Raw genomic sequence first — 17539 nt, forward strand, 5'->3', positions numbered from 1 at the left:
CTTTCTGTTCACTCAATCACCAACCAGTTATTTTTCAAACAAGAGTAAGGCCAGGGCTTCCCTGGTGGCGCAGTGGTTGAGAATCTGCCTGCCAATGCAGGGACACGGATTAGAGCCCTGGTCTGGGAAGATCCCACATGCCGTGGAGCAACTGGGCCCGTGAGCCACAACTACTTAGCCTGTACGTCTGGAGCCTGTGCTCCACAACAAGAGAGGCCGTGACAGTGAGAGGCCTGCGTACCGCGATGAAGAGTGGCCCCCACTTGCCGCAACTAGAGAAAGCCCTCGCACAGAAACGAAGATAAAACACAGCCAAAAATAAATAAATAAATAAATAAATAAATAAATAAATAAAAAGAGTAAGGCCAGTGGAGAAACAAAGATATGAAAGGGAGAGACCCTGTCTAAGGCAGCTACTGATTCTGTTCTAAAGTCACGTCCAGGCATTACCACAGTACAAAGAAGAACATGACAAGTGCCATTTAGTCTACATAATTGTGAGAGTTCAGAGGATGTAAAGAAACCAAGCTCCACACCTCCTGTGACCTGCCTTCTCTTGAACTACCCTTCCTCTCAACCAGAGGCTTATGACCTTTGCTGCAAATGAGCATCTCCTGAAGTGTTTCTAAAATTCCTGATACCCAGGCCAAATCCAAGTCCTGTTAAAAAAAAAAATTTCTGGAGATGGGACCCAGATGTCAGTATTTTTTAAATTGGTTATTCCACTGTGCAGCCTAGGTTGAGAAACATTGTCCTAAATATCTCCCTTTTTTTAAAATCTCATGTTACCCTGACTTCAGTATAGAAAAGGCAAGTAACTTCGGGGAAAATATTCACTTTTCTCATTCTGTTGACAAAATCCCCCCAAACAAGTAAGCAAACAAACAAAATCAAAGCTACTACAACAACAACAACAACAAAACTGTTCTCTTCGTTAAGTTCTTGAGGTAGGGAATTCGAAATTACCAAAAAAAAAAAAAAAAATTAAAAATTAAAAAAAGAGATCTTGGCAATTATTGGTGGAAGAAGCAGTAAGGTGGAAAGAAAGGCATTTTCTGGAGTGTAGTATAGTTTGAGAGATTTAGGGAAGAAATGTGATCAACTGCTGAAGGTGAAATTGTGTAGGTAAACTCTGTGGTCAGATGCAAAGATCTGGGACAAAGGGAATGGAAGAGTAGTAGGAAGTCTGATTTGTTTTGACGACAAACCTTTAGTATTCATTCCAACAAATTTCACAATATTAGATCAGCGGCCAAATTATTAAGCCTTTTTTTAGGATTTGTAACAACAAAACAAAATAAAACACAAGTTATAAATCAGGACTAAGAATCTGACCCTTAATGTGATGGATGGGGGTGGAAATTAGGGAGCCATAACAAAGAGCCCCAAATTTGGCCACTGTAATGAAACTGTGAAATGTGTTGGCCTCAGTGCAAAAAGTCTGTTGTCAGCAAATAAAAATGAAGTAAAAAGAACTTAGAAGATATTTGAAGTGTTCTGTTTACCTCCAGTGCCCTAAGGCATCTTTTCAATGTGCTTCCTTCATACTATGATTGATAGTGAGGTAGATTAGAAAGCCCAGGGATGGGACAGACACAGATTCCAGCTCTGGTTCCTTGTTTACTATCTGTGGAAACTTGGGTTTATACTTTAATTCTCTGGGCTTCAGCTTCCTCATTAGTGAACTCAGGGATAATATCTATTCCAGAAAGTTGTGAAAAATAGAGAGAAAATAATACAGTTGGGGCTCTTAATAATTTCAAAACTCTTCCTCTTTCCTTTGTCTGTTGTTGCTGCTGTAATCTGTTAAAGCAGCTTAAATTCTTACAGATGTAGGGGAGATAAAAATTTTGTATGACACAAACTCGCTAATGGTAAAAGTTTGTTCTTGGGATGGGGGTGGGGACTGGGTCATCCAAGCCTAAACATGATAGAGTCTTCTACCATGAATAAACATGCTCAAATCATTGAAGGCAAGTGACTGAATATTTTTGACCTTCTGTTTACCTACAGATGAGGTCTTACTCTAGATTAACAAACCTAAGGGCAAAGTCAAAGGCTAGCAGGTCTCTTGCAGGTCTGAGGTGGGAGTTGGGGGCAGAATTCGTGAAATTGGAGAGTGAGAATATGCTGTCTTCCGGGCTCAGCCTTTTCTTACCTCCAGCAGGTTGCTGGCAAGCCGGGGTTTAAGCTCAGTTGTTGCTACATTTGATTTTTCAAGAAAAGTCAGCTCCATATTTAATGTAAAATCTTCCAGTTTTTAAGTGTTGATCCCATTTTTTTTCAATATCATGTGAGCCAAACAAAACACATCTGAATACTGCCCGTGTGCTACCAGTTTGCAAACTTTGCATTTTGCAGGTCCTTTTCACTTTTAGTGCCCTCTACTCTGAGCCCAAGAATAAGTGTCTCCATCGCAAATGACAGGCTCACCCTAAAGATTAGAAATACAGTCATACCCCCACTTCCAGGTAGTGTTTCCTGTTGCTAGTGTTTTCTTTATCCGTAATTAATGTTACCTCCCAGGCAATTCTTATGCAAACAGCCTCTTGTTCCAAAGTTAAAATCAATTGTATTTCCTGTTACTTGTTAAAGTGCGTAGACTTAATTTTCTGCATGTTAGCTTTATTTAAAACATCTGGTGGCTGGTTTCATTTCCCCAGGGCCCAACCTAATTTTGTGCCAACTCTTGGGAGGTAAAACTTTAATGAACGTTCACATTTGTAAAGCTGAATATTTTTAAAAAGCCTTAGAGAAACAGTCTTCTATCCCACTTGGTATGGACTGAATTGTGTCCTCCCCAAATTCATATGATGAAACACTAACCTTCAATGTGACTACATTCGGAGAAAGGGCCTTTAAGGAGGTGATTAGGGTTAAATGACATCTTTTTTTTTTTTTTTTTTTGACCAGGGATTGAACCCAGGCCCTCTCCAGTGAGAGCGTGGAGTCCTAACCACTGGACTGCCAGGGAGTTCCCGATTACATGAAATCTTAAGGGCAGGGCCCTAATCCAGTAGGACTGGTGTCCTTATAAGAAGAGGAAGAGATACCAGGAGTGCTGGTACCCTGAGGAAAGGCCATGTGAAGATACAGTGAGAAAGTGGCCAACTGCAAGTCAGGAAGAGAGCGCTCCCCAAGAACCAACCCTGCCAGCACCTTGATCTTGGACTTCTGGCCTTCAGAACTGTGAGGAAATAAACTTGTATTGTTTAAGCCACCCAGTCTACGGTATTCTGTTGTGCGGCCCTAGCAAACTAATCCTCAACCTTTAACTATCCTGTCTTTGGCGTCTGACGTCATTCTCAGAGAAATTCCACTTTTAGATTCTCATCTGACTTCCTGTCAAGACATTGTGGAAATTTCTATATCATCAATCAAAAGAGTCCCTGTCTGGAAAGTATATCAAACCCTATATATGATGACAGAACACCAACTATTGGGTGACTTACCCATAAAATGTGAGATAAAGGAAACCAATCCTTTTCCCAAGTTTTAAAACTTCTCCTCGTTTGTCAGATGCTCCTGTGAGTCGCACTATGCCGACTTTCTTGAGCCTGGAGAGCCACCTGTATGCATGTTCATCATCTTTTAAAACATCTTCAAAATCCAGAGTAGGTAGCTGGAACTCTGAGCCCCAGTACTGACATTCTGTGAATTAAGAAAAAGAAGAAACCAGATGGGATTGCACTGTTTTTAACATACAATGAGAACCTCAGAGAAGGGACTAGTTCATGGAAGCTGACCTTTGTTCTATCATGGAATTGATTAAATTTCAGTCATATTAGAAATGCCTAAGTTACCAGCTCTTCTTCCCTGGACCCAAGCCAGTCTACTCTATGCTTTCTGCCTACAGCTGTGGAAGACCCATGACAGGTATTCACTATAGCACATTTGCCAAGAGAATGTTGTTTAGCTTGTGATGGCTCTTGATACATAGGTCCTTAGGGCTTCTTTGCCTGGACATTGCTTAGAAATAGCCTTGAAATAGTGTGTATTTTAACAGCTAAGTTATATTGTTCAATTCCAAATAGAGATAAAATCAGAATCATGTGCTAGAACAACGTATGCCTATCCCTGGGGGTCGGGGTGAGAAGTGTTTGCCATGGTAGGAATTGCTCCTTCTTCCTCTTGTTTTACCTGATAAGAAGCTTGCTCTAGGGTCAACTTGTTCACAGGAGTCAGCAAAAGCTGTCCATGGGGAGGAAAAGATGAAAGCTGTGCTCATGGCACGCACAAAGCTTTGATGACAATGCCACATGAGATAAAGTCAAATGCCTTTCTTTGTTTTCTGATTCCTCATGATTTATGGCTCATAAAAATGTTTACTTGAAAAAACAGAAAGGAAAACAAATGTAGAAAATAATTTGCTTACAAACCAGGCTCTCTCAAAGGAAGTAGAACATGGAGGAAACATAATTTTGCCAAGGAAAATAACTCAGATATTAACAACTGCATTCAGCAAAGACCACTCTAGCTAATCCACTTGATTTCTTCATTTTGGCGGAAAGAATTTACCTTAGGAAGGCAAGCCTTCCTAACAAGTGACAGAATGAGGTCTTATGATCTCAAAATCATCCTGTGCAATGCCTCCCTTTTCTAACTGGGAAATAGATGTCATGTTACAGAAAACAACCCCAGAGCCTCCAGTTTAAGACAAAAGATTGGGTCAGTGTTCCGTTGTAGTAGTTGTAGATTGGGAATCATTTCTTTTTTGATGTCAGCATGGCTGTTTCTGCAGAACCAAGGATGTCTCAGGAGTCAGATGTTGGTTTAGTAGTAGCAAAGATACTTACAGGTGCAGGAAGCCACTTCCTGATCTCCCATCAGTGAGTTGCATGAGGACATTCACAGAGATGAGCAGGTGTGTGTCGGGGCGGGGAGAGGGGGGGAGAACTAATCAGATTATAAACACATATACTGCCAAAGTTTGCATAATATTGCATAATGCATAATGAGGCAGAATTTTCAGGGCCTAAATTGCAAACTCTAAATGAGTCCTCCCTAGTGGTTGCATTCATTATTTTGGACAATGTTAATATTCTTCAGTATTGAATACATTCCAGGTGACTTACTGTATCTTCTCAGGAAGTCAAGTTTATATTCAGCCACTGGTTCCTAATTTTTGTTTTAACTCTTCTCTTTGTGGGACTAACCGTAACTGAAAGAACTATAGCCGTTCCTGTTCCTTTTTTTTTCAGTGTTTCTTATCAAGTGCTTTTAGAGAAAAACCTTAGAATTTACTATTAAACCAAGTCAGCTTGGCAAAGAGAAGCAGCTCAGCACATGGGCCAGAGCAAGTTGGCTAAAGCGATAACAATGGGGTGTGAAGGGTTTGGGATATAATCATAATTTTTTTGGAGGGTGGATGGTGTAAAATACATATTTTACCATGTCGTGAGACACAGTGATAGGCAGTAGGTTTTCAGGAACTCATAGTCTATGGGAGACTTGGACACGGAAACTGACAATTAATATGGTAGATGCTATAGTTGAAGTACGTTCAGGATACCATGGAGATATCAGATCTTCTGATCCCTTACCTAAGTCTCCTTCTACGATGCCAGCTGCTCTTTTATATGCATGAAGTTCCTCAGGTCTGTCCCTCATGCCTCAACTATTTCTTCTGAAGTCAAAGTTGGTTTTATGGGCCCAGCGCGGTTCTGCTGCACCACTCTGCTCTCTAACAAGAGTTGGCTTTATATGAAAGAGCTTTTGTTCAAAGAGGCTATCTATTTGACTTTGTTTTGAATATTGGATTATATGGTTGTTTGCTTTGCCACTCCCATTTGCCCTTCGCATTTACAGTCTCCAGATTGTAATATCTGATACTAATCAAAAAGGTCTGTGAAAGGAAGGTGATAAATATCATCAATATTACTTATTGGCTACCACGCTAGAAAAGTCATTTGGCTTCCAGTGAAGAGAAAAATTTCGTGGGCAGAATATCATTGTTAACGACATAATAAATCACTATCTCCTCTTTCCAAAGCTTACACCTAAGTAGACTACACCCAGAAACTTAAAAAATATTGAAAACAGCTTTAAGCTTGTTGAGCCCCAAATGAAAGTTATAGGTCCATAGCATATTAGAGGTAGATGAGAGGTGGAGACTCATCTTGCATTTTCACATTGGCTTTAGGATTTCCCATCCCCATGGGTTCTTATTATTGAATAAAAAGATCATCTAGACTACAGCGGAGGATTCTCCTAGTTCTTGGGCACTGTGATGATCTGGCCAAGGGCAAATTTTTCATTCCTGTGTAGACTGTTAGATGGATTAGCTACGATCTACATGGCCATCTATAGCAATGTGTTGTCTTTATTACAAAGGGTTAAGTCATTAATTGATGAGCCTTTGTTATAATATTTAAAAGAAAAAATTTGTTGTCCTATTGAGAGCAAACCAGCCTGGAGAGATAGTATGGTCTAGACTGCAATATTGTCAAATAGAACAGATGAAGGAAATATTCTCTCTCTGTACCATCCAGTATCATAGCTACTAATAACATGTGCCTATCGAGACTTGGCATATGTCTAGTGGAACGAAGGAACTAAATTTTTTCCTTCATTTAATTCAAACTGATTTAAATTTAAACTTAAGTAGCCACATATCACTGGTACTGTATGAAACAGGACATGAACAGAATAAAGAACATGGAGCTAAAGAGGCCTGGGTTTGAGTCATTGTCTTGCTTCTTACCAGTTTGTTTCCTTATTTTTTCTCTGATCCTCCAGATAAGTACGGTTATAAAATAACCGTACTTATATTTACCTTGCAGGTCATATGTTGACCATGCAATGAGATTATGCAAGGAGCTTGGTACAGTGCCTGGCACATAGTAGACTAATAATAATAATATAATAGTTAATATTTGCTGAATACTTTCTAGGTGTCAGGTACAGTGCTAGGTGCTCTCCATACCTTATTTCTTTTAATGTCCATAATAAATATATGCGATAGATGCTTTCAGTATTCCCATGTTACAGAGAAGGGAACAGAGATCCAAGTCTTTCAGCTAATGATTTGCAGAGCTAGTTAGGCCAATTCAGGTGACTAATTCCAAAGTCTGTAATTTCAACAACTACACAGAAAATAAACATTTAATGCCTTGAAATACTGTTGTTACATGTATTCTTAAGTCCTATGTCTGAATGTCCACGGCTTATTCTATCCCTTACAAAGGAAATCTACTTTCTAGATGAAAAAGAAAGCAGGGCAAGTTACAATTAGGAACACTCTGTCTGGACATGTTCAAGCATGAGTGTTTAAAGATAAACCTTGGCTCCCAGTCAGGATTTTAAATGCAGAAAAGGCTTTATGACTAGGCACAGCTCTTTGACAGCATTGTTATTCATTGCTTTTGTGAAATGAACCAAGGCTTAAAAATCAGCTAGCTTCGTTTTTTAAATTTATGCCAGTATATGTCAGTGATCCATGCCAGTCTGGTTTTACTTAAGGCCTTTATCACTTTCCAGAGAGTTTTGGTGACTGTGTAGCAGGGAAATGTAATAAATAGAGATGGAAAAAACACTTTCACAAGATGTAAATACTTTCAAAACTTTTGTATTTTGAGCATTTTGTGGATTCAAGAAGGCTCTGCTAAGGGCACACACTATATACATCTATATATAATTATAGCATATTTTAATGAATTTTTGTTTCTACATGAGTCATTTTCCCATTAGAGAATAACACACACACAAACACATGCTCTCAAACACACACGCACATACACACAAGATATTCTTTGTTTTAAAATGACAAAATGAGTTAGATTCTTTGAATAAATTTGTTACTCTTTACATGTGTAAAATTAACCATATTCACACAAAGACTCAGTATGAAACTCAGTATGAGGCTGTTCATATCATACATAGCATAGTCTGTCCTATACATAATTTCAAGTTCATAGGATTTTACAATCAGGGGTTGGTCACAATACCTTTTACGTTCTACAGAGTTTATAGTTTTCCAACTATAGCTCCTATTTTGGTGTGCCTTGGCAGGAGCTTTGAAAAAGTCAGTGACCAAGGGCCGCAACCCATCACAGGATCTGTTTCCTAATACGAGCCACTCACAGACTCAGTTATGCCAGTTGTGACTTTCAGAGACAGCACTATGACTAGCCAGTTTCCAAATTCATCAAAACATCCCCGATATAAAATACTCCAATCTTCCGGGAGAAATAAACTACATCTTCTTAATAAATCCACCAGTAAGATCATTCTATGATTTCTGTGCAGAAACTTTGACATTGAAAAAGTTATTTAGAAGCATTTTCCCTGTCTCCCCACAACTGCAAAACACCACTACTGGGGACCGTAAGAAAACATGCTGGCCTAGAGTAAATCATTTTTTAAGTGAATACATTAAAAGAAAATTTAAATTTCACACTTGGGTCTGGAAACATAAACAGTGTGGAAAATGACGGAATAGTTAAGGCATGAACCACCCTTTCTAATTTAACTTACGGACTTACTAATAAATGCTTCCTTGAACATGTGCTTCACACATCATAAAATTTATGAACAGGCTACATGCTGGCTTTCAAGACACCATTTGTACAAGGCTTCCTTTTCAGGATTAAGCCTCACATTCCTGGATCCTGAGTTGTATTTCAAAAAAGGAAAAGACACAAAGAAGCTCTTCAGTTAAAGATTCATGAGTACGGCGTGCAGGGTTGCAATGTGTTATTTCAAGAGTTTAGGACCTTCTGTCTACCTGCACGGAACTGTGCTGTTGGCTCTGAAACAGCTCATCTCATGTGCTGATGATCAGCTGATTGCTTACTGTCTTTTCCTATAAATATCTTGCAGGGGCCCAGCCATAATCAAAATCTGACCCCCAGATTTTGGGACCCTGATTCTCTTCTCTGCACTAAGGAAATCCTGCCCTCTTTGGAAATTCTTTTACCTCTTGCCTAGTGAACTCGACATGCCTTTCAAGATTCTGGTCACTTGTCCTTTTTTAGATTGAGATCTTCCAGAAGCTGACCTTGAGATGAGGATTTGAATGCAAGCAATTTACTAAGGAGGTCTCCCTGGAGGCACCAATAGGAGGTGGGGAAGTGAGAAAGGGAAGGGGGCCTCTGGAAGGTGTTTTAATGAACGGGTTACTTCTTTTGCAGCTGGGGCTCAGCACTGCTGGACCTCATGGCAACACTGTAGACTATACTCAGATACAGAGTTATCCCACCCAGGGGCAAGGAAGCTGAGATGCAGAGGCCACCCACACCTACCCCTTATTGGTTGAGAGCTGCTTCTGGGCGTTCACTCCTTGGTCTTTCTGGCCTTCCCTGTGTGTTGGTCAAGCATGCTCCCTCAGGCAGAGAGAACCCTCCAGGAGCTTGGCAATCTCGCAATAGCAAGCTGTTGGCAAGTATGGGAAGAGTGCTGAGGAGGTCTGATGGGGCAGTGACAGCCTCTGCAATGCCCACCTTCAGGATCTCCAAGACTGGGTTAGATGGCGATCTTCTGTGATCCCCAGCACCAGTGCACACCTCAGCCCCTGTGCTCACCACCTTAGGCCGAAAGGATCTTTCACTTACTCCACACGTATTTGCTGAAAGTCTGGCTATGCGAAAGAGGTTGCATTGGTGAATAAAAATAGATGTGGGGCTTCCCTGGTGGCGCAGTGGTTGAGAGTCCACCTGCCGATGCAGGGGACGCAGGTTCGTGCCCCGGTCCGGGAGGATCCCACATGCCGCGGAGCGGCTGAGCCTGTGAGCCATGGCCGCTGGGCCTGCGCGTCCGGAGCCTGTGCTCCGCAATGGGAGAGGCCACAGCAGTGAGAGGCCCGCGTACCGCAAAAAAAAAAAAAAAAAAAAAAAAAAGATAGATGTGATTGTTGCCTTTGGGATGAAAAAGTGAATAAACAACCAAGCGAGCAAATAAATACATAAAAATAAACGTTGTAGTAAGTGCTGTGGGCGTAACGAATGGGGTATATTGACAAATAATCATTGGGAGTGGGATGGAGAACTTATTTGCTTAGACATGGCGGATAAGAAAGCTGTAACTGAAAAGAAGCTTTTTAAGCCACATCCTGAGAGGTGAGAGAAGCCAGTCTCGCAAAGGGCAGGGAAAGTGTCTAAAAAGGAAAGACAGTAGGAAGAGGGGTGATCTCTTAGCTTGTTGGAGGAACTCAAAGTCACTGAAGCTAGGACCCACGAGACAAAGAGGTGGATGTCGCAGATGAAGGGAAAAAGCAAGCAAGTGTGGGTCAGGCAGGTCCTTATCTTTTTCCCTCTGCCACTGGACTGTACGGTCCTTGCAAACTATAGAGATCCTGTTGCTTATCTTTATTTCCTCACCACTGTTGCCCCCTTACTCTTCCTCCCCCTGATATATAGCCCAGGGCTTGCACCCAGTAGATTTTCAGAAAACTGCTACGTTCTGTATCCTAAACAAATCTTTGTTTATTTCCTAATGATGACTGGAAACAAGAAGCAACCCCTGAAAAAGTAGTGTCTGAGCACACTTTAGTATTTTAAAAGATGGAGAATTCCATAAAACCTCTCCTGTAGGTGATAATCCCACCAAATTTGAAAAGTCTCCCTGAGAATGTACAAAAGATGCTTCTAAACAAGTGTACGTTGCTTGAAAGAAGAGAAACACATTTTTGTTTTGAACTATTAAGTACCCGGTAATATATATATGCTCAGCCCCATATATATAATATATATATGACAAGAGTGATGATTTAGTTGGAAAAAACAAGAACTCATGAAATAATGAAGCAGCACTAAAGGGGAGTGTGTGAAAAACACTTGAAAAAATGAGAGTGAACACTTATTGGGCATTTATAATTCCAGGCACCCTTCTGAGCACTTTACATGGAGTGATGCCTGTAATCCTGACAACAACCCCATAATAGAGGTTCTGTATTATTCCCCCTTTATAGATTAGACAGGCATCAGGATCATACCTAAGTTAGGCAACGTCACACAGCTAATACATGTCAGGGCTGGGATACCCACACGAAGAGCTAGACTCTGGATATTCTGAAGAAAATTTGTCAAAGGATAACAAGCACCAAAGGATGTTGATAAGGGAGATTATTATCTCAGACTTCATTGGAATCGGCAGGACTAACAGAAAATTCAGTTTTACCCTCTGTCCTTGTTGTGACTATCCCCTCTGACATCTCTCAAAAGGTTATAGAACACCCTCTTGATGGCTTTTAATTCCAGAGCACACATCTCTCTACGGCACAGCCTATCCTGGTTCCAGACGGCTCCAATCAACACTATCTTTTTCCTTATGCAGAGGCACATCTACGTCTGTCACCTTCTTTTAGGCACTAATTCTGTGCTCCAGAATCACGCAGAATATGGCAGTCTTGGAGATGTGTATAAAGACAGGCCCTGAGCTGAGTTTTTCTTTCCAAGGCTAAATAGTCTCTTTCTCTCCCATATTTTTCATGTTTTATGGCTCCCAAACCCTGCACTACTCTCTCTGCTCTCCTCTGGGTGATGCTTTCAAGTTTGCTGATGTCCCACAGCAGCCTGGGCATCTCAGATCAGACATAACACTACAGGCGTGCCGGCACGGTGGGCTCGCTACTACATTTTTATTCAGGCCGCCTAAATCTAATTAACTTTTTTTGGCAGTCTCAAGTCTGTTGACGCATACTAACTTTTCGGTCAACCAGAATGTGTACGAATTCCTCCTCAGCCAGGTTTCTGAAGCTAGTTCACTGAGAACATACTAAGCACATACAGAGTTGAGGATGCGGGTCCAATGTGATAGGGACTTTGTGTCAAAATTCATCACTCAAGGTTTGAAGGTGACAGATGTGGATTCAAATCTGAATTCTGATACTTCCGTCTACGTGACCTTCAGAAAGTGATGCATTCTCTCAGTTCAATTTCTTCATCTGGAAAATACAGAGTTAAACAACCCGCAGGGTTGTTGGGAAATTTAAATGAGATGATACCTCGAAAGAACTTGACATTGTATACTTAATTAAATCTGCACTTGACCCAGAGCAGCTGAACATGGCTGGAGGAAAACATACCATGATGAGTGATGTTATTGCACATCCGTTAGTCTATAGTTAACTCTATCTCGTGCTCCCCTAGCTGACTGTTTCTCACGTTCCCTGTCCTCAAACTTCCCACGCTTCCTCCTCCTATTCATGCTTAGCTGATAACTTTGCTTCCTATTTCAGTAAAAAATTAGGACTCAGAAGAGACTTCCATACACCCCATCGCCACATCGACCAACCTGCCTGTGTCCAAGTCCTTATGGCCACTTGATGTAATGTAGATAAACTGGTAAATTTCACGATCTCTTTCTCTACCAAAATGTAAACTCCTTACAGATAAAGTCTACCTCTGTTTTGTTCATCGATGCATTCCCAGTACCTAGAACAGCGGCTGGTACATAGCTGACACTCATTAAGTACTTGCTGAATAAATATAATGCATGGAAGATGTTCAATAAATGGTACCTGTTATTAATATTAGCTATTTCGCTGGATTCCAATTGTCTAGTGGGGATGACAGTCAAATACACCGACATTGACCCTTCAGTGCAATAATTGCAGCGACACAAGAAGAGTAGCCGGCACCAATTGCTGCAAGCACAGAGAAGAGGTGGATGACAGAAAGGCATTCAGTAAAGCAGATGTTCTTCAGTCAAATCTTGGCTCTGTTACTTCTTTGCCTCTTTGATTTTGGGCTAGTTACTTACTTTTATCAGCCTTATTTTCCTCATGTGTAAACTGGTTACAGTGATGTTGCCTTTGTAAAGTTGTTGCTAGGATTAAATAGAGTAATACACATCAAGCATTGAGCTCTGTGCCTGGCAGATAGCAATGCTTTAAAAATATGAAGAAGGAAGACTGGGAAAGGAGTAGGGGAAGAGGGAGGGGAGGAAGAGGGCGTATGCTGTTGGTAGTTCAGATGGAGGGTTGGTGGTGGAGGTAGTGAGATGTGGATGGATTCTGGATTGTTTTGGTAATAGGGCTAGTAGATTTTCTTGACACATTGGGTGTGTGGTATAAGGGATAATGAGGAGTCTAGGGTGGTCCTGCTGCCTGAGAGATGGAGTTCCCATCAACTGAGATGGGAAAAACTGTGTGTGTGAAACAGGACCATCTGCTCCCATCAGAGGATTCACCTTTTCTCTGGTTTTCTTCATTTTTTCTTATTGCTCCAAGTAAATCACTTTATAAATCTCCTTTTTGTTTGTCCATCATATATTGTGCTTGACCAATTTATTCTGGGCTAGAAACTTCCATCACGTCTCAGTGAAGTTAGAGTTGAGAGACTCTGCTTCCTCCTTGCATGAGCAATTGTTCTCTTTAGATACCTTTCCTCTATCTTCCTTATTCATATTGTCTGTTTTCTATATGGTGATGAGACTGTATTTAGATGGGTCTGGAATTTTTTTCATCCAAGTATCTAGGTTTGTACATGAAATATATCTACTGAGTGCTGGTATTTTCATCTGTAGTGATCCTTGACTAACTAGTAGATAACTCACCACTTTTCCCCAAGTTTCCTGATCATCCCAGCTTCAGTAAACATTTTTACAACACTGATTGGAATTAGGGTCATAGTTGACCAGTCTTTTCATTGCCTTCCTTAGTATTATTTAAAGGAAACTATCTGTCAGGTAGGCAAAAATTTGGCCCAGAACTCAAACCAATGTCTGAATAACTAAAATCCTTTTCGTGGCAATAATTCACCTCTGAGTCACTCTCAAGTGTTTAATCGGATTATAACATGATTGTTCGTCAAGTAAGGGGAACTCACGCATAAGAGGTGATCATGCCACTGTTGTTTCTCTCTCCTGCCCTTACCTGAATGCTCTTTACTATGCCTCTGCTATGTTCATGGCTCTCTAAGTAGAAGGAGAAGGGGAGGGAAAGGACCTAACAGGGTCTGAGCATCCACAGTGTGGCAGGCAAAGTACTTACATTTTTCCATTTATTCTTCACATCCTGGAGCTGAGAGGCATTGCCTCTTTTACATATGGAAAAAGTGAGAGTCAGATCATTTATGACACTAGGTCAGGTTCACAGAGCAGAAAGTCAAAGCCCCTCTGCTGACTCCAAAGCTGTTCTCCTTTCAAAACACTGTGTTGTTTCACGGGGGGAAGCGCTTTCCTAGCAGACCACATTCTTTCACTTCTTCTCCTAACAAATTCTAACAAAATTCTTTTAGAAAAATATATATGCTTCCATTGTTACATTATAGCTTTGCATTTTAGTGTTACCAGTGAAATTATGTCCATTTCCTGGGCTTGCTTTCTTTCTGGTCTCTATTTTGTAGTTTGACTTGGGGATAAATATAAATATAAATATAGGGTAGGTTGGTAAAGGGCTTCTTTGGGATGTGAGTTACACCTTGCAAGATGGAAAGGTGAAGTTTGGCCAGACAGAAAGAATAGAATAAGTGATCTGAGAAACTAGGAGTTTGGACAAAAGGAAGAATCCACATGCTTGCTGAGGGGGCACTACATTGTGGGATGATTAGAAAGTCCCAGGGAAGACTTTGGACTTTATTGTGCTGCAGTGAAACACCAGAGCCAGGGGGGAAGAAAGATGATGGTGGGCATCGGGAAGATTACCCTGCAGAGTTGTGCAAGCTGGGAGTGAACACAGAGGATTCAAGTGTGAGATAATAAAAGGCTTCAACTAAGTTGTTGGCAAGAAGGACAACCTATACAACCTTTTCCCCCTAAAACCTTTTGAATGTCAGTCTTCTCTGGGCAAACAGGCGATGTGCATGGAAGCTTGACAGCTAATGGAATAAAGGAGAAAGAATTTTACTAATAGGATTCTACGTTTTTTCGTTTCATATGTTTCATTGAACAGTAAACACATACTGTTCAAGAAGCCTCTCAAGGCTGTTCTCTGTAGTTATTTACAACTGCTTTCAAGGGAAACTTGTGAAGATGAAGTGAGTTAATATGTAAAGTGAGACATTGTTTTTCTTTCAACATGGCGCTACTCAAGGTGATAAGTAGGTACCATCATGCAGTTAAAGATTTAGGGGCATAGACAGGTTAAGTACATTGCTCAAGATCACAGACCTAGAAAGACCTAAGTTCAAGAGCACTTTTAATTTCAGTGCTACACTGCTCTTTTGATTAAGAGCAAAGTTACAGATTGAGAAATATGCGGAATTTTGAGGAAAAGAATAAAGTTAGAGAATTCATTCAATGGAGCAGTGATTAAAAATTATTTACCTAATTTGCTCAGCTAGATATTAGGCAAATACACAGAATGGGTAAATAGCAACATCAAGATTCTTTTTAAAAATCAAATTTTTCCTACAGGGATAGAAAACTTTAAAAAGAAATTAAAAATCAATTTTTTCCATGGGCATATTTGAAAGTTTGGGACTGGAATCTTAAGGAAGAAATTTAAGTAAGATGAAGATATCTACTATCCCAAAACTATAGTTGTTCTGCTGTGTTCTGTCATCTTGAAGAACAAAGTAGAACCAGAAGTGAGAATAATTGTTTATAACTTATGTGTAGGTTTGGTAAAAGTGAAGCTAGCATATAAAGCAATCCAACTTTACTTCTTGAAATTGCCACACTTTGGAATTTTCTAAATTTATCAATCCTAAATTTGCAGTCCAACTGCCAATGTTATAAAACTTATTCCTGGGCTGCAAGAAGAAGTAAGTCTTGTTTGTGAGAAATGGAAGTTCTTCACTCACTGAAAAAAGCCCACTCTACCCTGTTTGAGAAGAAAAAGGAAGGAAAAGAAATAAATTTACTTTAGTGTAACTCTAGAAAATTACTTTTCCAAGAATAAAAAAGTTAGTATATTTTTCTTAATTTTTGATGTGGTAAGTATACTGAAAAAATATGAAAAGGGAATACAACATAATAATTCTTCCTTAAAATGGATTTGTTTTAGATTCTCAAAAATATCCTCAAACTTTTTCAAGTCTTTTAAAGATATCAGCTTTTGAAGACACCAGCTTTTCAAAATACTATTTCGCACTAACATTGGATGATGACACGATTCTTTGTTTTATGAAGTTGTTGAGTAATAAAAAATGATTTTTTAAAAAGAATATAATGTTTATTACCTAAAAATTTAAAAAAGTAATAGATGTAGTACACAGGCCTTTTTTCCCCAGTATTTCTGTAATGTATCTAGTTGTAAAATAGACATCTTTAATATTCGGTTGGACAAAAATTTCGTTCGGGTTTTCCATAACATCTTACAAAAATCCGAACAAACTTTTTGGTCAACCCAATACTTATCTCTGAGTATGTGGTTATGTATTTTCTAATTGGAGGTATGGATGGAGATGAGAAAAGGCAAAAGAAAAAGGACCTGACCTAGAGTTTACAAGTGGAATCAAAAACTAGGCAGATGGCTGTGGGAACAACCCGCAGATTTGGGGCCTCTGCTGGGTACACAGCACTGCAGGGTACTTCCCAGTCTTGGAATCTTGAATCTCCCATCTTGAACTCACTGACTCACAGCCCATGGAGGGATATTAGACCCTTTACATATTACGCCCACGTTTACCAAGTACAATGCAGAAACTGAGTGGGATAAATGATATGTAATTCAGAAAAGAACAAGACACGTTGGAAGACATCACTATGGCACAGAGAAAAAGTGAAGCAAAATATGCATTTGTAAACTCACAAGCATTTAAGATACCTGTATTCGTTTCATCAAAACCCCAAAGACATTTCTCTGAAAGTCAATAGGTTCATTTCACATATGGCAGGCAAAGTAGAATAGAGACTAGCTTCTGAAACTTACGAAGACTTTGAACCATTCTCCCACCTGTGCATCAGACAATGTGAGCCTGGATGACCTCAGGGAAGGAATTTTTATAAGGTCTTTCTTGGGAAGGGAATGTATTTTGGTACATAACATGGTGAATTGATTGCTCTAATGCAACTGATTTAACAGAGCTCTTCTGAAGCCATTCTGACCTGGCAGTTCTGATACAGTTGGAACGTTCTAAGGCAGCTTGAAACAAACAAACTCCCAGTCCTTTTTATAATTACCAAGTAATATGTGAAAAAAATGCCCTCACCCATCCGCGACATGCACTGCAGATTCCTACCTGTAGGGGTTTAAGAAAGGGGGAAGGATGGGGCAAAGCTTAGGGACATGGGTGAAATATTACATGGGAGTTAGGCATGTTTATTGTGTACATTACTTGTCAATTTTTTTTAAAAGATAGTGATTTTTTCTCTTTTGGAAAGTTTCTGTAAAAGTAGCCTGGGTACCAAACCAATTCTGTTCTTTGCACTATAATAGAAAGCTTCATCTTCAAGGAAACACATGCCCTCTGTAAGAAAGGGGGAGCTCTGTTTTTTGGGTTGTTTTTGTCACCATGTGCAAGGCACAGAGATCTTAGAGGGACCTTATATCTCCTTGAGATTTTTCACTCCTCTTGTGGCATATTCCTTTTGAAACAAAGGAGGGAGTCATAGCTATGTACCGAAGGGTTGTAGTCTGATAACGTACACAGGTGAAGACTTGCTCTGCTAAAGTGGAGCATATTGAAACAAGGGGAAATATCCTTTTCTGACAGTG

At 40.0% G+C, this 17539-nt stretch overlaps 1 protein-coding gene across 1 annotated transcript in view; it reads right to left on the minus strand.

Moving 5' to 3' along the window:
- Positions 1-17539, minus strand: part of BBOX1 (gamma-butyrobetaine hydroxylase 1) — a 71678-nt gene that overhangs the window by 48216 nt on the left and 5923 nt on the right. Inside the window, exon 3 of the mRNA XM_079930221.1 lies at positions 3453-3651. Coding sequence (XP_079786347.1) covers positions 3453-3651 — 199 coding nt within the window. The remainder of the gene's footprint in view (positions 1-3452; positions 3652-17539) is intronic.

The sequence above is a fragment of the Stenella coeruleoalba genome, assembly GCF_951394435.1.
Source record: "Stenella coeruleoalba genome assembly, chromosome: 8".
Taxonomy (NCBI): Eukaryota; Metazoa; Chordata; class Mammalia; order Artiodactyla; family Delphinidae; genus Stenella; species Stenella coeruleoalba.